The sequence below is a fragment of the Salvelinus namaycush genome, chromosome 9 (assembly GCF_016432855.1).
Source record: "Salvelinus namaycush isolate Seneca chromosome 9, SaNama_1.0, whole genome shotgun sequence".
Taxonomy (NCBI): Eukaryota; Metazoa; Chordata; class Actinopteri; order Salmoniformes; family Salmonidae; genus Salvelinus; species Salvelinus namaycush.
Genome location: NC_052315.1, coordinates 43,891,169 through 43,919,063, shown reverse-complemented (window position 1 = coordinate 43,919,063; position 27,895 = coordinate 43,891,169). Strand labels below are relative to the sequence as shown.

Here is a 27,895-nt window from a genome sequence, read left to right as displayed (position 1 = left end):
ATGGGGCCATGGGCTGGCTCACATGCCCAGGAGGGAGAGCAGACCCTAGGTGAGGACGGGGGTGATGATGAGGTAAGACCTCCAGGGAGCTACTGACCTACTACGGTATGTACTGCTCACGCTGCTTCAAGCAGTGTGACATTTGGCATCGAGAAGGCAACAGCATTGCAGTCTGCTCCAGTTTAGGATAATACTGTACAGTAGCTGATCGGCAGGAAATAGTGCCCCTGAGCTCATTAAATAGGTTGTTTTGTTTGAAAAAATCCATTCCGACATATATTTTTACTCTGCACATCATGGCACTATTGATCCATTTTGCTTATTTGAAGGATAAGAAATTGAAAGAACATACAGTACTGTACCTACAGTACACTTGATCTTTGCCTTGTAAAATGACTGTTTGTGTGTGTGTGTGTGTGTGTGTGTGTGTGTGTGTGTGTGTGTGTGTGTGTGTGTGTGTGTGTGTGTGTGTGTGTGTGTGTGTGTGTGTGTGTGTGTGTGTGTGTGTGTGTGTGTGTGTGTTTTGGTGGACAAAACAAGCAGTGTTGAGATTGCAGGGTTTCTTTAATGCAATACAGAACTAACAAAATACATTCTCTCTCATTAGGCTTACAGTGTAGCCTATTGCACAGTCTAGTACTTACTGTAGGCCTCTTATCGTGACCACACCCGTCCACCTACCGTAATCCCTTCACATTAACATCCTTACCTGCATTTCCTTAATTGCGCTCAGCTGGCGGTCATTTTCCCCACACAGGAAATTGCATTCAGGTATATTTTTAGAGTGCAGTTTAGCAGGGGCTTGGCAAAGACGAGCTGAATTAATGGACTAAATCTGACTAAATCAGATTTGGCCAGCACAATGTTGCTGATATTGATTGGTTCTCATTGTACTGCTGAAGCTTCTCTGCTGAGAGCAAGGGTATGGAAATGGTTTCGGTACCCTATCTGTCTGCTATATTCTTGATACTGTGTATTGTTTGCATTGCCCAGGGTCATCAATAGCAAGTTGTCAGGATGCAGAGTATAGTAATGATGACGACTGTAAATGACGTGGATGCTGCATTAGGAGTTACCCATTATATTTATAATGCGATGATGAGAATGACTCTCTCCTGTTCAGGGTCAGACCATAGATAGTCTGACACACTGCTGATTGTGATCATGTAGGGTAAAGTGGTGGCTCGTGGTAAGTTGGGGATTTGGTTTTGAGGGATTCCGGTAGGGGACAAAGGAAATAAAACAAGACAATTCTGTAATTCTAAAGTACACTCATTCCCTAAACCAGGCCAGAGAAGGTGCTCCCTATATAGTAGAATGTGTGCCATGTTGTCTATAGTTGGCATCTATCCACTGATCTTTCTGTCTGGGGTTAAACCAGAAATGACAAAACCAGACCTCGTTAGTGTGATTTGAGGTTTTCCACACTCCATGTATTTATTGATGAAATATGATGGGAATAGGAATCCAGTATTAGTGGGAAAGTGTCAGTACTGTGGAGATATAATTTATGTGAGTTCTGTTAGTCCAGATGGCTGGCCCTGATACCACACATTATTGACGCTACAGTGAGTGACTAGGCCGCTGGTCCACTCTGCCCACCGCCACTCTGGAGCACTTAAACACCTGCAGTAAGATATTATAGGCCTAAACATCCAGAGAGAGTAATAGTATTGATTATAATATTCTCTTAAAGTTCATATTTTGATGGCTTTGTTTGTGAGATTACTTAAATTGTATTTACAAAAAAAAAATATATATATATATTTATGTGTAATCAAAAGCCCAAAGCTGCTTATGTCTCTGTTAGCTCACATACAGTATATTTATCATTTAATACTTATCCTTTAGTACATTAGCATACCTACCCTCCAATTTGGTCTGTCTGGGTGAAACTTGTGTTTTTGCTAGGAGGCCAGCTTTGGCTTTCCCTGCCAAGACTGTGAAAGGCTCTTCACATGGTTAATGGGATTTGGCCTGAGCCTGATTATTCTGCAGCTACTCTGACACAGGACACTGTGACCACAGGGCCACATTGGTTTTATGGACATAAATAAATAGAGAGGTTCTGGTGATTGAAATGACTTTGTAACATGCTGTCAGCTACTCATCTTGATAGGTGTCAGGAGGACTCTACATAAGTTGTTATTAGATGGGCATAGTATACGACTTTGCGTTGATAAATACTTGATGATAAAAATAATGGATAACATTTACATTTACACTTTTCAGTAGGTCTCAAAGTCTTTTTACATGTTGATTTCATTGAGTTCCTAATTTCTGATGTGCCTCATACAAATTCATAGTGGTGTGTATCTGGTTACTAATACTCACACTGGCGCCATAAGCAATTCTGTAAAGGGGCAACCTTATCATCACCCGTAAATGTGACACACATCTCTCCCCCCAAGCCGTGTTGTAGCCAGGTCATTACCCAGACTCCTCATCTGCCAAGCGTCAGGAGACTGACTGCGCTTTGTCACCTGGCGGCGGCTCGCTCACTTCGCCTCTATCGCCTGGCACCTGACTCCTATTAGGGAGCCACGACAGGCTGCAGGTCAGGGTTTCTGGCTCTGAGTCTGAGGTTTGGCCAGCTAGGCACTGCCTGCCTGCTGTTCACCAAATAAATAGAATACTTTCAGAGCTGTTCACTCCCTCCCCTCCCATGAGTCTCCTCCCTGCTTGGCTAACTTACTGACTGTGAGCTCCCGTCTATAAACCCCAGCTATCTGGGGCCCTGGGAATCCAGCAGTCTGTTCAGGTGTTCCTGTTTGGTAAAGCTGTGTGAGGCTGCGTGAGGAGGAAACAAAGACAATGGCAGCCTCGGATGACACTTCTGCACTGCTCCAGAATGCCTGATGACGTTAGTAGGGAATAGCAGCTGTTTCATGCAACAATAGCTGTAGTTTGATTGACATAATCACATACGTACGTTTCCACCATGAAAGACACATTACTCATTGCAAGTACAGTATGTACTGAGTACGCAGAGACAAAATGGATCAAGATAAGTCTTCTAAGGTTGGCTCCTTTGCGAGGCAAGCTGTCATGAATGTCAGTTGAGAGACCCACTGACACGACATTATGCTGAAACAATTGCAAACTAAAGTGAGGCCTGGACTATAGGCCTTAGATGTGATGTGGTAAAATATAACTCAGATATTCTGAGTGTGATGTCACAAGTTCACAGAGTTTCTTACCTGTAGGCCTATCGACCATCTTCTGTAACATTAAGGTTAGTTTAGGCCTAGTGCCCCTAAACTCCTGCCTTTAAAAAGCACCGCCAGTCATCCTCTGGGCTCTGTCCTGGTGTGGACTATGGAGCCTCCAGCTGCTGCAGTGGAGGCTGGCAGCGTGGCAGGCACCAGGATTAGATTTCATCACTGCGCTGTTTGTCAGCAAGGCGGCGGCATCCCGTGGGGCTTGCAGCAGAGTAGGTGGTGAAGGGTGAAATATGTCAGCTCTAGTGGCTCTGTCTCCAGGAGACCGCAGCAGGGAGAGGCGTCAGCCGGGCCACCTGGGAACCCTATTAGTGCTCTGCCTGTGCCCCTGTCTGGCTCCACAGCCCCATGAAGAGCCCACCTGCGAGGGAGAGGGATCTGTCACCTGCACTCCTCTTCCCCAAGAGGCCCCTCTCACAGGAAGCCAGCGCCAGGCCCCTGCTGTGGCAACTCCGGTTCAGGATGGGTCCCTCATCGAACCCCCTCCACACATAAGCCTCCTCCTTCCTCACCAAGCACAGCAGCAGCAGCCTCCCTTCCCTGTCTGTGAGCCTGCCTGCCTGCCCATCTGTCTCCTGGACCAGAGAGAATCCCAGGCTCTGCGAGGGCTGATACAGATGATACAGGGAACCACCCTGCTCAGTCCAGCTTCTGTTCCACCTGTTCCACAATGTGAATTACCAGAGGAAGCCTTATTAAGGAGTGCTAGAAAAAAATCTACATTACCAGCGTTGCGAAGACAAGGAAAAAGGTTTTGTAAAACGAGTCTTAAGGAACAGCATCCTCCCTCTGCCCCTGGGGTGATCTGACCCTAATCTCTAAAAGACTAAAAGAACCCCCTCCAGTTGGGTGTGGTGGGGCTGAGGTGTGGCAGCATGGAGGAGCTTCATTATGGGGGGAGACGGGACCTCGCCTGCCTGCTGTGGCTTTAACCTCCTCCAGGGCTGCTGGGGCAGCCAGGGCTGCGGGAACAGGAGGGTCCAGCCTGAGACACATGAGGTAATTCATGGCACAGAGGGAGTTACATTGGTGGGTAAACTTTAGATGGTAAACTGAGGCTCTCTTTTCCTCAATCCCTTCATCTTTATAACTCAATCTCTTTTCTCTGGCTTGCTTTCTGTTTTGATATGGTGCTATTTTCAGTCGAGTCACTAGTGATCATTTGCTTAGCAACAAAAGTAAATTAAACTGTGGTGAATGATACGTTATGTTATACATTTGGCAAATTTGCAGTGACGATGACATTGCACAGTGACTTGATCTGCTTTAGCTAGCTATGCTTTGCTAAACCAGACTTATTCACTTGGGTGGTAGAAGACACACTGCATAATGACTGTGTCTGTCTCCCCTATGGACTCTGGCAGATCTAAAAGTGGCTTATTTACTTGGTGTTTGATAATTAACAACATTAACATCCTTTCTGTTACAGACTGAGACATTAACAGAATCATCTGTTGTTCAGTGTATTTCCCCCCCATCTTTCATTTTTTAAACACGTTTGTATTTACATTGTTGAGCAATACATGACGCTTTTAGTTTGATTACTATACAGTTATAACTCTTCAGCTCAAACAATTGCAAATTAACTGTAGTTAATTTGAGTTATTTTATCGACTCCACAGTTCTACTTATTGTCAGGCAATGTAGATAGGGATTTTGAACTGGGCAAAGGAAGAGATTTTAGGAAGGGGCTGAGATGATGAGGTGGACAGGGGAGGGGGGGGGGGCGTGTTGGTGGTCAGAAGTGCTTGAACAGCGGGGTTTGATTACAGGAGATAACGACCACAGTGCTGAAATAGGAGAAGACACTGCAGCATCGCTCTAGCTTATCTCATCATTATCTGCCAGTGTGGATTTTTTTGTGCTGTGATTCAAGTATTGTTTTATTATTTGGCTGACACAGGGAGCTGTGCAAGGATCCTGGTCAAAGGATTATTGTCTGATGTGTAAGCTCGTTATAACCAATATAAATCTGTCTCATCATAACCAATATGTGAGATGTTGTACTTTTCAGTCCTATTGATCAGAGAACTCCTGTGCTATTTTTATACTGATAGGAGATACAAGTTTAGTTTTAGATGTGTAGGAGGCATATTTTGACAGAATAGTGGTAATTTCTCTAGAGGACAAGATTTCTGGCACCATGCCAGCATACTCAGAGGCAAGTCAGTCTTACTGCCTTAGGAATTGTCACGTTCTGACCATAGTTCTTTTGGTTTTGTCTTTGTTTTAGTGTGGTCAGGGCGTGAGTTGGGTGGGTTATCTATATGTTGTGTTTCTATGTTGGGTTTGTTGTTTGGCCTAATATGGTTCTCAATCATAGGCAGGTGTTTGTCATTGTCTCTGATTGGGAACCATATTTAGGTAGCTTGTTTTGTGTTGGGGTTTGTGGGTGGTTGTTTCCTGTGTCAGTGTTTGTGCCACACGGGACTGTTTCGGTTTGTTCACGTTTATTGTTTTTGTATTTGTGTTCATGTTCAGTTTTCCCTATTAAAACATGGACACCTACCACGCTGCGTATTGGTCCGATCCTTGCTACACCTCTTCGGAGGAAGAAGAGGACGACAGCCGTTACAGAACCACCCACCAAAAAAGGACCAAGCAGCGTGGTAAGGGACAGCAGCAGCAGCGGCCAAGTACACAGGACTCCTGGACATGGGAGGAAATTCTGGACGGTAAGGGACCCTGGGTTCAAGCTGGAGAATATCGCCGCCCTCGTGAAGAGCTGGAGGCAGCTAAAGCCGAGAGGCGGTGGTATGAGGAGGCAGCACGGAAGCGTGGCTGGAAGCCAGAGAGGCAGCCCCAAAAATCTATTGGGGGGGGGGGGGGGGCTAAAGGGGAGTGTGGCGAAGTCAGGTAGGAGACCTGCGCCAACTTCCCGGGCTTACCGTGGAGAGCGAGAGTACGGGCAGACACCGTGTTATGGGGAAGAGCGCACGGTGTCTCCTGTACGTGTGCATAGCCCGGTGCGGTACATCCCAGCTCCTCGTATTGGCCGGGCTAGAGTGGGCATCGAGCCAGGTGCCATGAAGCCGGCTCAACGCATCTGGTCTCCAGTGCGTCTCCTTGGGCCGGTGTACATGGCACCAGCCTTACGCATGGTGTCCCCTGTTCGCCAGCACAGCCCAGTGCGGGTTATTCCACCTCACCGCACTGGCCGGGCTAAGGGGAGTATTCAACCAGGTAAGGTTGGGCAGGCTCGGTGCTCAAGAGCTCCAGTACGCCTTCACGGTCCGGTATATCCAGTGCCACCTCCTCGCCCCAGCCCAGTACCACCAGTGCCAACACCACGCACCAGGCTTCCTGTGCGTCTTCAGAGCCCTGTTCCTCCTCCACGCACTCGCCCTGAGGTGCGTGTCTCCAGCCCGGTACCACCAGTTCCGGCACCACGCACCAAGCCTCCTGTGCGTCTCCAGAGCCCTGTACGCCCTGTTGCTGCTCCCCGCACTAGCCTTGAGGTACGTGTCCTTAGCCCGGTACCACCAGTTCCGGCACCACGCACCAGGCCTACTGTGCGCCTCAGCAGGCCAGAGTCTGCCGTCTACCCAGCGCCGCCTGCGCTGCCCGTCTGCCCAGGGCCGTCTGAGCTGCCCGTCTGCCCAGCGCCATCTGAGCTGCCCGTCTGCCCAGCGCCATCTGAGCTGCCCGTCTGCCCAGCGCCATCTGAGCTGCCCGTCTGCCCAGCGCCATCTGAGCCGCCCGTCTGTCCAGCGCCATCTGAGCCCCCCGTCTGTCCTGAGCCGCTAGAGCCGTCCGTCAGTCAGGAGCCGCCAGTCAGGAGCCGCCCGCCAGTCAGGAGCTGCCAGAGCCGCCCGCCAGTCAGGAGCTGCCAGAGCCGCCCGCCAGTCAGGAGCTGCCAGAGCCGCCCGCCAGTCAGGAGCCGCCAGAGCCGCCCGCCAGTCAGGAGCTGCCAGAGCCGCCCGCCAGTCAGGAGCCGCCAGAGCCGCCCGCCAGTCAGGAGCCGCCAGAGCCGCCCGCCAGTCAGGAGCCGCCAGCCAGTCAGGAGCTGCCAGAGCCGCCCGCCAGTCAGGAGCCGCCAGAGCCGCCCGCCAGTCAGGAGCCGCCAGAGCCGCCCGCCAGTCAGGAGCCGCCAGCCAGTCAGGAGCTGCATGAGCTGCCCACCAGTCATGAGCTGCCCTCCAGTCATGAGCTGCCCTCCAGTCATGAGCTGCCCTTCAGTCATGAGCTGCCCTTCAGTCATGAGCTGCCCTCCAGTCATAAGCTGCCATTCAGTCCGGAGCTACCCGTCAGTCATGAGCTACTCCTCAGTCATGAGCTACCCCTCAGTCATGAGCTACCCCTCAGTCATGAGCTGCCCTTCAGTCCGGAGCTGTCCCTCAGTCCGGAGGAGTTTCCTCAGTCATGAGGCGCCCCTCAGTCCAGAGGCGCTCCTCAGTCCAGTGGGGCCCTTTGTTAGGGTTCCTAGGCCAAAGTCGGCGGCGAGGGTCGCCACTCAAAGGATGCAAAGGAGGTGGACAAAGACTATGTTGGAGTGGGGTCCACGTCCAGCGCCAGAGCCACCACCGCGGACAGATGCCCACCCAGACCCTCCCCTATAGGTTCAGGTTTGCGGCCGGAGTCCGCACCTTGGGAGGGGGTACTGTCACGTTCTGACCATAGTTCTTTTGGTTTTGTCTTTGTTTTAGTGTGGTCAGGGCGTGAGTTGGGTGGGTTATCTATATGTTGTGTTTCTATGTTGGGTTTGTTGTTTGGCCTAATATGGTTCTCAATCAGAGGCAGGTGTTTGTCATTGTCTCTGATTGGGAACCATATTTAGGTAGCTTGTTTTGTGTTGGGGTTTGTGGGTGGTTGTTTCCTGTGTCAGTGTTTATGCCACACGGGACTGTTTCGGTTTGTTCACGTTTATTGTTTTTGTATTTGTGTTCATGTTCAGTTTTCCCTATTAAAACATGGACACCTACCACGCTGCGTATTGGTACGATCCTTGCTACACCTCTTCGGAGGAAGAAGAGGACGACAGCCGTTACAGGAATGGAGACAGCATACATTGAGATATGAATAGATGTACATGTACAGTGTATTCGGAAAGTATTCAGACCCCTTCCCTTTTTCCACATTTTGTTACGTTACAGCCTTATTAAAACATTTATGAAATAATTTCTTCCCTCATCAATCTACACACAATACCCCATAATGACAAAATTAAAAGAGGTTTTTAGACATTTTTGAAAATGTATTAAAAATAAAAAACAGAAATACCTTATTTACATAAGTATTCAGACCCTTTGCTATGAGACTCGAAAATGAGCTCAGGTCCATCCTGTTTCCATTGATCATCCTTGAGCTTCTACAACTTGATTGGAGTCCACCTGTAGTACATTCAATTGATTGATTGGACATGATTTGGAAAGGCACACACCTGTCTATATAAGGTCCTACAGTTGACAGTTGACAGTGCATGTCAGAGCAAACATGTAGCCATGAGGTGGAAGGAATTGTCCGTAGAGCTCCAAGACAGGATTGTGTCGAGGCACAGATTTGGGGAAGGGTACTGTTATGGACATTTTTCTGTGTTCATGCAAGTGACTGACTGAACAAATCCTCACTATCAGTACCTGCAATTTGGCAGTACGCCCAGAACCTTGTTTTGAGAAAGGGATATCTCAGTTTCAAGATCTCAGCTTAGAGAGAATAAGCCTTGTGAGGTATTGGTCTGTCACATGCATGACCAAGTATTGGTCGGTCACATGAATGAAGCAAACGTTTATGACGTTAATGATTGTCTGTATATAAGAGAACTAACAGGACTGCCCCGGGTAGAGCTCCTGATCGACATGTGTACTTGGTGCATTGAGTTGGTTGAAACCTCTCCAGCGCGCTGATAATAAACAAGGATTCATTTAAGATTGACTTTGAGTGTCCCTGTGTAAAGTTTCCACGACAGTACCAAAAACACTATGCAGCTGCGAAGGTTCCCAAGAACACAGTGACCTCCATCATTCTTAAATGGAAGAGGTTTGGAACCACCAAGGCTCTTCCTAGAGCTGGCCGCCTGGCCAAACTGAGCAATCGGGCGAGAAGGGCCTTTCGTCAGGGAGGTGACCAAGAACCCGATGGTCACTCTGACAGAGGCACCTAAAGGACTCTCAGACCATGAGAAACAAGGTTCTCTGGTCTGATGAAACCTTGGCCTGAATGCCAAGCATCACGTCTGGAGGAAACATGGCATGAAGCATGGTAGTGGCAGCATCATGCTGTGGGGATGTTTTTCAGCGGCAGGGACTGGGAGACTAGTCAGGATCGAGGGAAAGATGAACAGAGCAAAGTACAGAGAGATCCTTGATGAAAACCTGCTCCAGAGCGCTCAGGACCTCAGACTGGGGCAAAGGTTCACCTTCCGACAGGACAAAGATCCTAAGCAAACAGCCAAGACAACACAGGAGTGGCTTCGGGACAAGTCTCTGAATACCCTTGAGTGGCCCAGCCAGAGCCTAGACTTGAACCCGATCGAACATCTCTGGAGAGACCTGAAAATATCTGTGCAGCAATCCTCCCCATCCAACCTAACAGAGCTTGAGAGGATCTGCAGTGAAGAATGGGAGAAACTCCCCAAATACAGGTATGCCAAGCTTGTAGCGTCATACCCAAGAAGACTCTAGGCTGTAATCACTGCCAAAGGTGCTTCAACAAGGTACTGAGTAAAGGGTTGGAATACTTATGTAAATGTGATATTTACGTGTTTTATTTAGAAAAAGAAAAAAATGTCTTAACCTGCTTTTGCTTTGTCATTGTGGGATATTGTTTGTAGATTGATAAGGGTGAAAAAAATGTAATCCATTTAAGAGTAAGGCTGTAACGTAACAAAATGTGGAAAAAGTCAAGGGGTCGGAATACTTTCCGAATGCACTGTATGTTTTGAAAAGGATAGTGAAAAAGCAACCACCGACGACAACATCCCTTGATCAATCTGCATTATTTTAAGTCCACCACTCTTCACTTAAACCTTTATTTTATGGGCCGCGACCGGGAGGTCCATGGGGCGACGCACAATTGGCCCAGCGTCATCCGGGTTAGGGAGGGTTTGGCCGGCAGGGATATCCTTGTCTCATTGCGCTCAGGCGACTCCTGTGGCGGGCCAGGCGCAGTGCATGCTGACCAGGTCGCCAGGTGCCCGGTGTTTCCTCCGACACATTGGTGCGGCTGGCTTCCGGGTTAGATGTGCATTGTGTCAAGAAGCAGTGTGGCTAGGTTGGGTTGTGTTTCGGAGGACGCATGGCTATCGACCTTCGCCTCTCCCGAGTCCGTACGGGAGTTGCAGCGATGAGACAAGACTGTAACTACTACCAATTGGATACCACGAAATTGGGGAGAAAAAAAGGGTAAAAAAAAACAACGTATTTTATGGGACCAGAATTTATCAGCCTTGGCTCAATCAAATGTTCTCCACTGTAAATGAAGCCTGCGTATGCCGAACATGGCGGTTCTGGAAGTTTTCCATCAGAAAGGACTTGAGAGCTGCCCAGTTCCAACAGGTTTGACTAAGGGTACAGGGGTAGTAGACTGAAGGAGCACTCTCCATCATGGATAGATCATCCTCCTATAGTCCTGTCTGATTACTGGAAAGCCCTTGTTACATAACAGCCACTCTATAATCATATTCAACTGAATCATCTGCAGCTTTACTCCAAGCTTCCTCATTTTGTAAGGGGATGGGTTTTGTTTTCATCCGCCTCACCCTGTCTGTGATTAGTCATTCGGTCTTCGTCCCATGTTACAATGGAAAATCATCTTACACTTACATCATTGATGTTCGGGTGTGAAGGACGCCTGGTGTTGTTGTCTCCCACTACGCCATTGAAACACGCCGTTTCTCAGGTCAGCATGAGTTGAGGTGATTTTACTGTTCACCAACTAGTCTTTATGTGCTGGTACATAATAAGCCTCCATTGCAGCATAGGACTACTCATATTGATGATTTGTATAACCTATTATAAAAGTGGTACAACCTATTATAAAACAAGCTGTGCATTACGAGAAGGCAGGTATTATATTATGTAGGCTACATTTACGTGTTGCATCAGTCTTTATTTTGTGTGTGTGCGTGCGTGTGTGTGACAGAGAGAGAGAGAGGTAAAATCCAGCACGCCTTTACCATTGTTTGTGTCTGCCAGTGCAAACCTACAATTTCAACTTTTAACACATGAGGTCGAAAGGGGACAAAACTTCACAGGGGGGAATTAATGTTTAACATATTTACAAAAAAATAATTATCTACCCCCTGAGAGGTCTTATGCCTCAATACAGAGTCTTTATTTGTCATATAGGCATAGTCTAACCTATAGATTGTGTAGCAAAGGTTCTGTGGATGGTAAATAGGTTATTTTTAGGGACAGCAGCATGTCTCAACACATCACACGACTATTTCCTGCAACGTGAGGAGCTCAGTACTGCGACTCAGTATAGGCTATCCACAGGGATACAGTGTGCGTTTTAGCCACAGTGCCTCAGCAGTAGGCTACAGTATATTGGCTACTGTATAGTAATGTGCGCAATGGCGCACACTCACCGAGCACTATTGGATTTTAGGAGTGTCGGTCGAATGTAGGGGAGGATAGGTAGTCAAAAACAAATCTATATCGGGAAGACCCAGCTGTCAGATGCAGAAACGTGAACAGGTGGCCTCTCCAGAGACTTACGAGTGAAGGTGAATGGACTAACAGCTTAACTCTTTCTCTAATCTTCTGCTGACGACAGCAATACTGACCCTACGGTCAAAATTATGTCTATCGCAGTTTGAGATTCAGGACCCGATCAATTCGTGTTGATTCAAGTGACAGTCGCTCCTCGGTTGGACTTTCGTTGCCAGACGTTTTTTTCTCCAAGTGTCAGCGAATCTGAAAGTGACGTCTGGACTTTCGAAGATGTGCTGGCGCCTTGCATTTACCTGGATTTCACAGTAGTTACTTTCACGTGTAGGCTACATTGAGATTGGGATTTACTAAGGACCCAGGTGCCAAAGCAGCATGTTTCCCGAAATTAATAACAAGGTGAGGTCAATCATCCATTTTGGGTATATCCACGAATCCGTTATTTATTTCTCTCTTTAGGCTACAGATTTTGACAATAATGTTTTTTTTTACAGCATTTATTTTCTGTTCTCTTGTCGACTTGAATTTTATTTTATATTTTGCTTGAACATTAGAAAGTTATGTATTTTTATGTCTGAAGTCTGAAATAATCATTGTTGTTGTTTAGATTGTATGGAGATTCACTTTTGTATTCCACTTATTTCACAAATACAGACTATTATGAAATGTGTTATGAAGTAGGCCTAAACATTGTGTCCCATTTAGTAGGCTAATTTGCCTATAGGTTGTTGTGATTATCGTAGAGACAGTAAACATGATCCATGGCTATTTCAGTGTACACTTTATTTTATGAGTCATGGTGTTGAGATAAGCTCTATAGCTTTACCATAAACAGGATCTCATTCAGCAACTCATTCATCCACTGTTTACAAAGAATATTAGCCTTGTAATCATGTGTCATTAATTATTTGCAACATCATTGTCACATTGATAACCTAAAGAGCCGACTGTACCTCAGTTAAAGTGCAACATTTTATTTGATCTGAATAGCAAAAGTTTGTCGCTCTTATTCAGCTCTTCTTGATAGGGTTGATACTCTCTTTTCCATGAGCAAAAAGGCTTTATTTTGAGTATAGCTACTGGAAATCTTAAAACAATTCTACTTATAAACTATTGAACTCCAAGACAGTTGTTGTTTGCAATTGTCAATTCAATATTTTCTATACTTTGATTATCATTGACATTGAAGCGTTACTTTCCTCATGCTTTACTGTAACTGGTGTCATATGAGTCTCAGAAAATACATACTTTTGTATATATGGTGTATGTGGACACCCCTTCAAATGATTGGATTCGGCCATTTCAGCCACATCCGTTGCTGACAAGTGTATAAAATCGAGCGCACAGCCATGCAATCTCCATAGACAAACATTGGCAGTAGAATAGCCTTACTGTAGAAGTAGAAGTGCCTTCCTCACCATCTTAAATAAGCATGCCCCATTCAAAACATTTAGAACCAGGAATAGATATAGCCCTTGGTTCACTCCAGACCTGACTGCCCTTGACCAGCACAAAAACATCCTGTGGCGTACTGCACTAGCATCAAATAGCCCCCGTGATATGCAACTTTTCAGGGAAGTTAGGAACCAATATACACAGGCAGTTAGGAAAGCTAAGGCTAGCTTTTTCAAACAGAAATGTGCATCCTGTAACACAAACTCAAAAAAGTTCTGGGACACTGTAAAGTCCATGGAGAATAAGAGCACCTCCTCCCAGCTGCCCGCTGCACTGAGGCTAGGAAACACTGTCATCACCGATAAATCTACAATAACTGAAAATTTCAATAAGCATATTTCTACGGCTGGCCATGCTTTCCACCTGGCTACCCCTACCCCGGTCAACTGCCCTGCAACCCCCACAGCAACTCGCCCAAGTCTCCCCATTTCTCCTTCACCCAAATCCAGATAGCTGATGTTCTGAAAGAGCTGCAAAATCTGGACCCCTACAAATCAGCCAGGCTAGACAATCTTGACCCTCTCTTTCTAAAATGATCTGCCGAAATTGTTGCAACCCCTATTACTAGCCTGTTCAACCTCTCTTTCGTATCGTCTGAGATCCCCAAAGATTGGAAAGCTGTCGCGGTCATCCCCCTCTTCAAAGGGGGAGACACTCTAGACCCAAACTGCTACAGACCTATATCTGTCCTACCCTGCCTTTCTAAGGTCTTCGAAAGCCAAGTTATTAACAAACAGATCACCGACCATTTAGAATCCCACCGTACCTTCTCCGCTATGCAATCTGGTTTCCGAGCTGGTCATGAGTGCACCTCAGCCACGCTCAAGGTCCTAAACAATATCATAACTGCCATCGATAAGAGACAATACTGTGCAGCCGTATTCATCGACCTGGCCAAGGTTTTCGACTCTGTCAATCACTGCATTCTTATCGGCAGACTCAACAGCCATGGTTTCTCAAATGACTGCCTCGCCTGGTTCACCAACTACTTCTCTGATAGAGTTCAGTGTGTCAAATCAGAGGGCCTGTTGTCCGGACCTCTGGCATATGGGGGTGCCACAGGGTTCAATTCTCGGGCCGACTCTCTTCTCTGTATACATCAATGATGTCGCTCTTGCTGCTGGTGATTCTCTGATCCACGTCTACGCAGACGACACCATTCTGTATACTTCTGGCCCTTCTTTGGACACTGTGCTAACTAACCTCCAGACGAGCTCCAATGCCATACAACTCCCCTTCCGTGGCCGCCAACTGCTCTTAAATGCAAGTAAAACTAAATGCATGCTCTTCAACCGATCGCTGCCCACACCTGCCCGCCCGACCAGCATCACTACTCTGGATGGTTCTGACTTAGAATATGTGGACAACTACAAATACCTAGGTATCTGGTTAGACTGTAAACTCTCCTTCCAGGCCCACATTAAGCATCTCCAATCCAAAATTAAATCTAGAATCGGCTTCCTATTTTGCAACAAAGCATCCTTCACTCATGCTGCCAAACATACCCTCGTAAAACTGACTATCCTACCGATCCTCGACTTCGGCGATGTCATTTACAAAATAGCCTCCAACATTCTACAAATTGGATGCAGTCTATCAAAGTGCCATCCGTTTTGTCACCAAAGCCCCATATACTACCCACGACTACGACCTGTACGCTCTCGTTGGCTGGCCCTCGCTTCATACTCGTTGCCAAACCCACTGGCTCCAGGTCATCTGCAAGTCTTTGCTAGGTAAAACCCCGCCTTATCTCAACTCACTGGTCACCATAGCAGCACCCACCCGCAGCACGCGCTCCAGCAGGTATATTTCACTGGTCACCCCCAAAGCCAATTCCCCATACTGCATTTATTTATTTATTTTGCTCATTTGCACCCCAGTATCTCTACTTGCACATTCATCTTCTGCACATCTATCACTCCAGTGTTTAATTGCTATATCGTAATTACCTCGCCACTATGGCCTATTTATTGCCTTACCTCCCTTATCTTACCTCATTTGCACACACTGTATATATACTTTTTTCTACCTTATTATTGACTGTACTGTATGTTTGTTTATTCCATGTGTAACTCTGTGTTGTTGTATGTGTCGAACTGCTTTGCTTTATCTTGGCCAGGTCACAGTTGTAAATGAGAACTTGTTCTCAGCTAGCCTACCTGGTTAAATAAAGGTAAAATTAAAAAAATTACTGAAGAACTCAGTGACTTTCAACATGGCGCCGTCATAGGATGCCACCTTTCCAACAAGTCAGTTCGCCCTGCTAAATCTACCCCGGTCAACTGTAAGTACTGTTATTGTGAAGTGAAAACATCTAGGAGCAACAACGCCTCAGCCGCGAAGTGGTAGGCCACACGAGCTCACAGAACGGGACCTTTGAGTGCTGAAGTGCGTGCGCATAAAAATCATCTGTCCTCGGTTGCAACACTCACTACGGAGTTCCAAATTGCCTCTGGAAGCACAAGAACTGTTTGTCTAGAGCTTCATAAAATGAGTTTCCATGGCTGAGCAGCCGCACACAAGCCTAAGATCGCCATGTGCAATACCAAGCGTCGGCTGGAGTGATGTAAAGCTCGCCGCCATTGGACTCTGCAGCAGTGAAAACGTGTTCTCTGGAGAGATTAATCCCGCTTCACAATCTGTCAGTCCGACGGGCAAATCTGGGTTTGGCAGATGCCAGGAGAATGCTACCTGCCCCATTGCATAGTGTCAACTGTAAACTTTGGTGGAAGAGTAATAATGGTCTGGGGCTGTTTTTCATGGTTTTCTAGGCCCCTTAATTCCAGTGAAGGAAAATCTTAATGTTACAGCATACAATGATATTCTAGACGATTCTGTGCTTTCAACTTTGTGGCAACAGTTTGGGGAAGGCCATTTCCTGTTTCAGCATGACAATGCCCCTGTGCACAAAGCAACTCCATACAGAAATATCTTGACTGGCCTGCACAAAGCCCTGACCTCAACCCTATCAAAGACTTTGGGATGAATTGGAACGGCGACTGCGAGCCAGGCCTAATCACCTAACATCAGTGCCCGACCTCACTAATGCTCTTGTGGCTGAATGGAAGCAAGTCCCTGCAGAAATGTTCCAACATCTAGTGGAAAGCTTTCCCAGAAGGGTGGAGGCTGTTATAGCAGCAAAGGGGGACCAACTACATATAAATGACCATGATTTTGGAATGAGATGTTCAACGAGCAGGTGTCCACATACTTTTGGTCATGTAGTGTATTTGGAATACTGTGATCCCTTTCAAGGACCTTTCCAGTATCCAGTGAGATGTGCACTGCAACCAATTAATGGGGTAGCTTCGTTATTGCTCTGGGCAACGTTTTTTTGTTGTTGCCCTCAGACCAACTGACCCACCTAGACCAGTGGAGGCTCCTCAGAGGTGGAAGGGGAGGACCATCCTCCTCAGTGAATTTATAAAATGTTTAATTGTAAAATATTAAAAAAGTTATCCTTTTTTAGAATTGATTAAAACACACTATTTTGCAAAGGTCTACAGTAGCCTCAACAGCACTCTTTAGGGTAGCACCATGGTGTAGCCAGAGGACAGCTAGCTTCCGTACTCCTCTGGATACATTGACTTCAATACAAAACCTAGGAGGCTCATGGTTCTCACCCCCTTCCATAGATTTACACAGTAATTATGACAACATCCGTAAGACGTCCTCCAATCTAGCAGAGCTCTTGCAGCATGAACTGACATGTTGTCCACCCAATCAAAGGATCAGAGAATGAATCTAGTACTGAAGGCATAAGCTACAGCTAGCTAGCACTGCAGTGTATAACATGTGGTGAGTAGTTGACTCAAAGAGAAAGAAAGACAGTAGTTTAACAGTTTTGAACAAAATACATTTCTTCCAAACTGGAGGAAAAGCAAGAGAGAAATAGAGAGTGTGTCATTTTTCTAAGTAATTTCACTTACTTAGCTAGCAAATGCAGCTAGCTAGTTTAGCCTACTGAAACACCCTGCTCAAAGTAACAGAGGGATGCTATTTTAGCTAGCTTGCTATGACTTCCCAACACATTTGGAACTCTTCCAAATCAAGGTAAGCTTTTGGTATTACTAATATATTGTGTGCACCTACATTGTAAACTTTCATTCATAGGCTAGGTTGTAGCAACCTCATGATGGGTATAGGGAAAATTAGAGTATCATGTAGTAGCCTAAACCTATCGCTGTTGCAAAACTTCCTCGCTGTTGCAAAACTTCCACTATGGAAACAGCCCAAGTGGAAATATAGGGTAACACATATTGTGACACCAGATAAAAAAGTTACTTCAGTTATCAGATACTGGACTATTTGTAATACGACAGTAGGCCTATATAAGACAAATCATTGCACACAGACGTATTGCCTGCTTGGAATGCTCCTTTGCTTATGTAGCCTAAACATCCTTCTCGAAAGTGCCCCTCCTTCATGTAGTATGTGACTTGTTCATATAATATATGTCTGCTGAGTGCCCATTTCAAATGGAGGAGCTGTTTTGTTTGATTGTATCTGCTGACAGTAGGCGGCAGGTAGCCTAGCGGTTAGAGTGTTTGGCCAGAAACCAAAAGGATGCTAGTTCGAATCCTCTACCCGACAAGGTGAAACATCTGTCTATGTGCCCTTGGGCAAGTCACTTAACAATAATTGCTCCAGGGTCACCATTGATAATGGCAGACCCTGGCTGTGATCCCACTCTCTGAGGTTGTCTCAGCTGGAGGGGGAGTTGGGATATGCAACAACAACAAAAAACATTTCCAATACACACTTGTACATGTGTGAAATAGCATAATTAAAAGCACCCACCAAAAAATAATAATTATTACTACAGTAAAGTTTAGTGCCCTACCACAGTGACCCACATCGCAGTACAACCCACACTCTCACAAACCTCCCAGGGAGCAGCCAAGGTTGTGTTATGTGTGCATCCTGCATTAATATTTGAATGTGTGTGTGCTGCCTTGAACTCAGATTCCAAACAGCCAATGGTGTGGGCACTGTTGTCCTACTACTCTAAATCCACACAAAATACCGTGCCATATCCTTTTATACATGGCCCTGGGTATGTATGCATGGGAATCAAAATACTGTCATATTCTCGCAAAGGAACCCAACTGGGTCAGTAGGCATATTGAGCATATGGATGGAAGAGATATCTGTTTAGTGAACTTGTGAAAAAGTATAGTGTTACTGGAGGTCTAGGTCAAGTTCAATTATAAATCTGCTCTGCTACCCAAGTACCCAGCCAACCGTTGCCCATGCCCTCTCAGGCTCTCAGAGTTTAGCCTGTGCCCATCTGGGCTGGAGGTTTTAGTCCACCCATACGGTGTCTCTCAGTCTCTCAACACACTGTTAGTTGACATGCTCCCCTCTGATTAAGGCACGCGTTAGTACAGCTACGCTGACAATGTTGCACCAGAACTAATAGAATTGCAGTGGCTCATATAGACTGGCACCAGACTGAATTGTGCTTTGTGAAATGAAGTCAACGATCAACAGCCCTCTGCTCTCCTCTCCATTACCACCATCATCACCACACCCTTACACTCTTCATAGAACATCAGAGCCTATGCTACAGGAAAGGATTGCAGGTTGTGGAAAAACTGAGTGATAAAGAGACCATTTTTACTGTGGTAGCGACTTGCATAAAATACTCTAATTTCAGGGAGTGTGCATCATCTTTGCTTGCGTGGTAATAATCCTACTTCACTGCCCACTGGCTGTTTATATCTGTGGGACCCACCGCTGTGCTGAAAGTCCCACCAGCAACAACCAGGCTGTTTATTCTCCTCATTCACAGAGACGCTTTGAAGTTAATCAGTTTCGGTTACAAAAAAATATAATTCAAAAAAATAAGTGATTTATAATTCAGATGAATGACCTCAATGACTTGTTATGAGTCATATTGAATCTATTTAACAAAACTGAATCTGATTTTAGAGAGATTCCCTTGGCAATGCTGTATCCATCGCCGCCCCCTCACTGACTTAAAGAGGTATATAGAAGCGAGTTTTGTGTGTAAATGTAATGTTAAGTCAAGTCTCCCATATTCCTCCACAGTCTTCAAAACCAGAGGCTTTCCCCCTCTCACACAGACTCCAGACCCAACAGGCAACCAACCGGCCCTATTTACAGGTGAGCCTTTACTCACAGGTGACCCCCTGCGGAGCATTTGAGCCCCTGCAGACCCACTCTTTCAATCCTGTATCTTTCTGTCTGTGCGACGCCTTCCCCTTTCACTCCACCAGAACTCATTACCCTAGCTAGGTCATGCTACTGGAGGGCACTGGAGTACACGGAATATATGGAGCAACTACCTCGTAACCACTCCCAAGGGGTAAAATCATGGTGCTGCTCACTGTCAGACCTGGATGTGTTTAAGAACACAGAGTAGTAGTCTAGTCAGCGTGAATCCAGTTGTGCATAAGCATGATACTGTATTTGCATCCATGTGCTTGTTATGGCAGGTGCTTGGACCTATATTTAGCCTGTGTCTCTATGCGTCATGACCAAGTTGGCCGCTACTGCAGCAGCCTGTGTCTCTATGCGTCATGACCAAGTTGGCAGCTACTGCAGCAGCCTGTGTCTCTATGTGTCATGACCAAGTTGGCAGCTACTGCAGCAGCCTGTGTCTCTATGCCTCATGACCAAGTTGGCCGCTACTACAGCAGCCTGTGTCTCTATGCATCATGACCAAGTTGGCAGCTACTGCAGCAGCCTGTGTCTCTATGCCTCATGACAAAGTTGGCAGCTACTGCAGCAGCCTGTGTCTCTATGCGTCATGACCAAGTTGGCCGCTACTGCAGCAGCCTGTGTCTCTATGCGTCATGACCAAGTTGGCCGCTACTGCAGCAGCCTGTGTCTCGATGCGTCATGACCAAGTTGGCCGCTATTGCAGCAGCCTGTGTCTCTATGCCTCATGACCAAGTTGGCCGCTACTGCAGCAGCCTGTGTCTCGATGCGTCATGACCAAGTTGGCCGCTACTGCAGCAGCCTGTGTCTCTATGCCTCATGACCAAGTTGGCCGCTACTGCAGCAGCCTGTGTCTCGATGCGTCATGACCAAGTTGGCCGCTACTGCAGCAGCCTGTGTCTCTATGCCTCATGACCAAGTTGGCCGCTACTGCAGCAGCCTGTGTCTCTATGCCTCATGACCAAGTTGGCCGCTACTGCAGCAGCCTGTGTCTCTATGCGTCATGACCAAGTTGGCCGCTACTGCAGCAGCCTGTGTCTCTATGCCTCATGACCAAGTTGGCAGCTACTGCAGCAGCCTGTGTCTCGATGCGTCATGACCAAGTTGGCAGCTACTGCAGCAGCTTGTGTCTCTATGCGTCATGACCAAGTTGGCCGCTATTGCAGCAGCCTGTGTCTCTATGCCTCATGACCAAGTTGGCAGCTACTGCAGCAGCCTGTGTCTCTATGCGTCATGACCAAGTTGGCCGCTACTGCAGCAGCCTGTGTCTCTATGCGTCATGACCAAGTTGGCAGCTACTGCAGCAGCCTGTGTCTCTATGCCTCATGACCAAGTTGGCAACTACTGCAGCAGCCTGTGTCTCTATGCCTCATGACCAAGTTGGCAGCTACTGCAGCAGCCTGTGTCTCTATGCCTCATGACCAAGTTGGCCGCTACTGCAGCAGCCTGTGCACGTGCGATTAAATATCACCGCTATGTATAGATTAGGGTGCACTTTTCAACCTGTTGCTTTGGGCTGCTGTAACCAAACTGTAGCCTCACACCAGGTGAGCCTCACACCACACCAGCCTCACACCAGGTGAGCCTCACACCACACCAGCCTCACACCAGGTGAGGCTACAGTTTGCTGTAACCAAAGCAAAGGGATATATAACTACCGGTTCCAATTTACAATAACTGTCTATAATAACATCAATGTATTTACATTATTTATACAGGCTGATACAGTCATTACCGTGTAGGAAGTCATTAAATATATTACTGGCATGCATCATTTTTATGATTTTCTGAATAAACTCATGATCCCTGCCGTTGTTGCAGTCTAGGTTAGAGGTCTCCTTTCCCCATCATTAGCTTGGCTATGCCTGCAAGGCAGCCAGTGACACATGTAAACCTGCTCCTACAGCAAGCAGGATGTCAGCTAGAGAAAGGCCTGCTCCAGTTCAGCTCCCCCACAGCAGCAGTTAGTGCTGACGCGGTCTGTCAGGGCCCAGTCTCCGATGTTTTGTCCCCGACTCACTCTCACCCTGCTCAGTAATTCCACCCTCAACCCTGGGGGTCCTGGTTACCTGAGCCACCACATTTAGAATGGCCAGAGCAGATCTCTCCCTCTATCCCTCCCTTTATTTTTGCTCCAACTCCCTCTCCCTTCTCCAAACCTTGGCCATAGAGTATGTGATCACATAGTCTCTTCCCACAGCCGCTGTAATTCTGACACCACTGGGGTTAGAGCGCCATGAGTCTGGCAAGCAAGACTAGTTACGACGATACAATATGTTATTGCACTTTTACTGTTTTCATCTGCATGTTTAAAAAAACGTCCTTTATTTGAACCTTTTTCTCTCTCCTGTAGAAGTTTAACTCGGAGGGGACCTTGCCCCATCTGGAGCCCCCAGTGATACAGGTGGTTGTCAGCAATGCCAAACTCCACCACCAGCAGTCCGATAGCATCCTGCCCCACATCGTCAACAAGGGGGTGCAGAGCAACTACCAGACACACCAGGTGAGGCTACATTTCACACTGTGTCACACTATACTGTTGGCCTCCAACAGTAGATCACTTGACTCCAGTTGTCAATTGTAAATGCACATGTAAATAATAAGTCGCTGATAGTTTATACATCTTCAGATGAACCCTCTGAGCTCCAGGAGGAACAGCTCATAACAACAGAGCAAATGGAATGGCATTAAACACATGGAAACCATGTGTTTGATGTATTTGATACCATTCCACTGATTCCGCTCCATTACCACGAGACCGTTCTCCCCAATTAAGGTGCCACCAGCCTCCTGTGCTCTGAGCTGTATCTGACATGTATCGCTCCCAGCAATGTAAAAGGAAGTGAGACCTGTTTCATCAGGGTTAGGCTAAGTGATAGTGCCACAGTGTTGTGAGAACAGATCAGCTGACCTCTTCTGTCCTTTGTGATTGGCAGGATGAGAGATCAAAGCCCTCCTCCCAGTTCCCCATGCGGTTCGGCTCCTCCGTGGAGAACCTGTCTGACTCCATCACCACCAAGAGCCTCAGCAACAAGCTGGAGGAGAAGAAGCTTTATGAGGGACAGAGGCTGCCCATGTCTCCCACAGAGGCACTGAGGCACTTCCAGGGGCGTCTGACAGAGTTTGAGCAGGAGGAGATCATGGATTACTCAGAGATCTGGTTCCTGGGTCTGGAGACCAAGAAGATTGAGGGCTCTCACGGGATTCCTCAGAACGCAGGCTACGACGACGAGCACGGCAGCTACAACAAGGTAACGTTTCATCAAGGATTTGAATACATGTTTCTCATAAGCATGTGTTTATTTTCTATGATTGTGTTTTGCTTTTTGTGTATTGATGTGAATATTGATGTGTATATTGATGTGTACAGTATATTGATGTGTTTGATGTCTATTGATGTATATACAGGGCCCATATGTGAAAGAGACCTTGGTCTCAGCATGACTCCCTGTCAAAATAAAGGTTAAATAAAAAAATGTATAAATATTATTGTGGTTCCTTAAGTTAAGAAGTTGGAGGGTTTTTGTTTATTTGCAAGACATTATGCTGTGAGCTCTGTCTCAACTTCAAGGTAAACTTCTTTGAAATGACGTTAAGGCACAAGAACAGCAGTCCAATGCATTGTGAGGATTGTTTAGACTCATGACCAGAACTAGTGTTTGGCACTGGAAGTAGTAGGGGAAATGTTCCTTATGTAGTCATTACAAACAACCATCATTAAAGGATGTCATTGTACTGTATCATGAACTACTAATTAAGTACGTACAATGAAGCTCTTGTATTTAAACAATATTGTCCGACATACCATACACCACAGTACACCAAAAACATCCTATTGAATGTCCTGTCTGTCCCGTATCCAGGTTCTACACGACCACATTGGCTTCCGCTTTGAGGTGTTGGAGGTAATCGGGAAGGGATCCTTTGGACAGGTCCTGAAATGTCTGGACCACAAGACCCAAGAACTGGTTGCCATCAAGGTCATTCGCAACAAGAAAAGGTAGAAACAAAATGTTTTGCTTTTGAATGTGCATCCAGTGCTCAAAGACTCTGAAACTGACCTTCTTGTGTGAGGTCATTAAACATGGACCTCTTCGTGACCTTTTCATGGGGAGGTCCAAAGGAGTCTCCTCGCTATTGCTTTACTAGTCCTCTCTCAGGTGATCCAAAGCTCTGTGTGTCAATGGTACTCCCCCTTCTCCTCTTTGACTTTGATTGATGCAGATGTCATCAGTGCTTACTGCCCTTCAATAATGCAGAAAACAAAATAGGCGCCTAACGCCTCAGGGCTGCCTTGGTCTCGGCACTGTGGCCTTGTCTTGAACAAAGCCCTCTCTCAAAAATCTTGTTTCTCCTGGGAGAGGAGAGGAGCTTTTCCCTTCTTTACAGCTGTCATAATTTCTCACATCAAAGGACATTAAAACTGGAATTGAAAAATATTAGCTAAAAGATTTTCCATGGTCACTGCAAAACTAAAGCTTGTCAGTCAAAATCTGTCACTGTGATTCATATTATATTATTTTTGTTGGGCTTTCATACTGTTTTGAATGGTTAAATCCAGAATGGAGATATGACCTGACTAACTCTTATTGGACTTCAGGTTTCATCACCAGGCCCTAGTGGAACTAAAGATCCTGGATGCTGTGAGGAGGAAAGACAGGGAAAACTGCCACAATGTCATCCATATGAAGGAATACTTCTACTTCCGCAACCATCTCTGCATCTCCTTCGAGCTGCTAGGGTGTGTAGTGTGTATAACACTATTATGAGACAACTGGAATTAGGCTGTGATTAAACGATCACACACACCAGGGCTGGGGTCAATTCGAATTGAAGGCAGTCAATTCACAAAATAAACTTTAAATGCAATTCAACATTTGAATAACGGGGCATCTATTTGCAATGACTTATCAATAAACTGAGAAGTAGAAGATATTTATTTCAAATGTTTTCCATTTTTGAATTTGAAATTAAAATCACTTCGTGAATTGACCCCAGCCCTGACACACACACATGCGCAAATACGATCAAAATAGTCCCGGTAGAAGATAAATGAAATCCTGAATAATGAATGTGTTACTCAAAGGTATTCAAGGTTGGGCACCTCTCCCGGGGCACAACAACAAGACTTAAGCCCTGAACTCCCCTATCACATACACAGCTCGCTTATCACTAGTCACTCCATGTGCTGCACTACTTGAGCAAAGTGAGCTTCCCACCTAGAACAATCTGCCTCAAACAAACTAGCCTTAGGTTCCCTCGGAGACAAGATAGTCTTCTGGGTCATTCCACCAATTGAGTACCTTTTTGAGTAGTGTAATTATATGAATAGTTTAACCATATAAAAACAAGAGATCAGTTCACGTAACAGGGTTGACCTTAAAATGAGAGGTTTTTATTTGACCTTAAAATGAATCACAAAATCACGTGAAAAGAAAAAATAATCTTCAGAAATTACATTAGCAAAGCAACAAAATAAGGAGGGCTTTACAATGATGGTGAAAACTTGTAGAAATGTTGGGGTTAAGTGGGTGGGTTAAAATCTTCCTAGAAGTCACAGAGGGACATGTCAAAAAGCACAATTTTGGCACTTTAGCAAGCCTTTATTCATATAAAAAAAAACAGATGTATTGAATTTTCCATGTGGTCTATATTTAAGGGCACTTCATTTAATATATCAGGCTTTTAAAATTCAATATTTGTGCACAATTTCGACCTAAAATATCAAAGGGACTAATTTAGTGGAACAACCCTTCTATACCAGTCTGGCTGACCTTTAGTAGACATCGTAGACTGCCACCTTGCCCTGTCTAGCGTTACCGTCACCCAATCCCTTAGTTAATGCCTTGATTAGGGCCCTATCTCTATCCTCTGCCTGCTCGGGGTGTGAAGGCTCCGGTTACACTGACCAGAGAAATTTGTGCTTCACATAAGTACTGAAAAATACCAGGAATATCTCTCTTCTTAAGTCTCTCTTCTTTATGTTAAGACATTCTAGAATGTTCAGTAATCTGATATAGCATGTTCACTTCCGTTTCTATATCTGATTACTAAACTGCACGGTCCTGCTAGATTCGACAGAGCCATGGCATGAAAAAAAAACACTGAAGTGCTGCCCTCTAGAGGACTAATAAACTGTAACGTTTGAGGCCAAGTGCAATTGTGGGAAAAAGAGAAAGAAGCGAGACTGAGACTAGTGGCAGAAAGCTGTGTTTATTGTTCTACCAGGTCTTTAAATGATTGTGTCTTTGTGTCTTCTTATAGAGTCAACCTGTATGAGCTGATCAAGAAGAACAACTTCCAGGGCTTCAGTCTGGCCTTGATTCGTCGTTTCACCCACTCCCTGCTCAAGTGCCTGCAGATGCTGCATAAGGAGAAGATCATTCACTGTGACCTCAAACCGGTAAGGTTCCTCAGACATACTGTATCGGCTCTGCATAGAGTAATAACACAAATAATATTTGGCTGATGAGTCAGACATGCTAATGCACAGTTCCAGTGCTCTATAAAGAAAATGAATTGGGCTGCACTTTGATTGGTTACTTGGAAAATGAACACTGCTTCTCTTTTTCACAAAAGGAGAACATCCTTCTGTCTCAGAAAGGACAAGGAAATATCAAGGTGGTGGACTTTGGGTCCAGCTGTTATGAGCAGCAGAGAGGTGAGTGTCTCACCTGATTTAAATACCTGTTACACTTGGTATAAGTCTGATATTTAAAGCTCCAAAGCCACCGCACTCATATACAGGAGCCAAATTTGAACATAAACACTGTTCTCTCCCTCTTCTTCTCCTTGCCTGCCATTGTAGTCTACACCTACATCCAGAGTCGTTTCTACCGCTCCCCAGAGGTGATTCTGGGCCACCCCTACAGCATGGCCATCGACATGTGGAGCCTGGGCTGCATCATGGCTGAGCTCTACACCGGCTTCCCGCTCTTCCCTGGGGAGAGCGAGGTGGAGCAGATCGCCTGCATCATGGAGGTACACAACCAACCACCTGCAGACATACAGCCTCAGACCTCAGCGCTATCCAATTGGACTATCTGATGTTGGATGTTTTTAGCAATCCATTTATCCATCACCATTCAAGAATCTTCTTGTTATTTTATTTCTTAGGTATTCGGTATGCCTCCCAATGATTTTGTGCAGACGGCATCCAGGAAAAGATTGTTTTTCGGTAAGAACTTTCTGTGGTTTGTACAGTAAAAATGTGTTTCTTTAGCTCGGATATATAAGGTAGGCTGCGTTTAGATAGGCGGCCTAATTCTGATGTTTTTTCCACTAATTGGTCTTTTGACAAATCACATCAGATCTTTTCAAATCTGATTGGTCAAAAACCCAATTAGTGAGAAAATAAATCTGAATTGGGCTGCCTGTAAACGCAGCCGTATAGACGTATACAATGCAAGCAATAAAACATTTTAACAAAGGATTATGTCTAGGATTAATCAGATGAATCTCTGGGTTGTGTTTGAAGCATGAGGTTTGGTAAGTCTCTAACTGGCGTGTTTGATGACTTGTTGCAGACTCCAAAGGAAACCCCAGAAACATCACAAACAGCAAAGGGAAGAAGAGGCGACCCAATTCCAAAGACCTGGCCAGTGTGTTGAAAACCAATGATCCTCTGTTCCTGGACTTCCTTCGACGCTGCCTCATGTATGTCAACACCAACACACTAGAAATCTAGCATTCAGCACAGGCTTATTACGCTATGGTGACACCGTCATGAATAGCAGAGTTACTGTTGTCATGAGATTTCTGGTAGTTTGCTCCATCTTCTCCAACCACAGTCACTGTGTATTCCTGTGCTATCTAGGTGGGATCCAACCAAGCGTATGACACCAGATGAGGCGATGCAGCATGAGTGGATCCAGGAGGCCCGTCTCAACAAGCTCAGGCCCAAAACACGACCCATGATGAAGAAGCCCAGTGAAAGCATGAGCAGCACAGAAAACAACTACAAGGCCACTTACCGCAAAGTAGTTACTAACAGGACAGGTAAGACCAGGCCTCTCGCTTGCTTTTTTCTCTAAAATCAATCTTCACAATGTGTCAGATCAATTTATGGATTAAACCACATCATTTTGTATGTGTGAAACACCATGTCCTCCCATTTTACATTGCAGCTGAGAAGATCGGGTCCGATAGCAACAACAAGCTGAAGAGGGACCTCTCCGCCAAGGCAGGGGGCAAGATGGTGACCGCTGAGCGACTACGTCCCATTGGAGCGTCAGCAGAGGAGCAGTTGTGTGAGGGCGTGGCCAAGGTCAACAGGGACACCAATCATGAGGCGAGCGAGGAGAGGCCCGTGCACATCGTCATCAAGCCTCAGCTAGATGTGGGCACCGGCGGAGAGTGCCAGGAGTCGTCCCAGTGTCTGCCCCCTATCATGTAGCAGCACAGGCAGGCAGCACTAGGCGTTAT

The 27,895-nt window shown here is 46.0% G+C and overlaps 1 protein-coding gene across 1 annotated transcript; it reads left to right on the top strand.

Annotated features, from left to right (window-relative positions):
- LOC120053285 (dual specificity tyrosine-phosphorylation-regulated kinase 4-like) lies at positions 1-27,866 on the top strand. The gene is made up of 13 exons (XM_039000422.1): positions 1-72; positions 3,566-3,676; positions 21,825-21,974; positions 22,408-22,722; positions 23,335-23,471; positions 24,072-24,212; positions 25,736-25,874; positions 26,051-26,132; positions 26,280-26,452; positions 26,588-26,648; positions 26,998-27,127; positions 27,288-27,469; positions 27,598-27,866. Exons 1-13 carry the CDS (start codon positions 1-3, stop codon positions 27,864-27,866), a joined length of 1,962 nt encoding a protein of 653 aa, XP_038856350.1.
- The last annotated feature ends 29 nt before the right edge of the window (positions 27,867-27,895 follow it).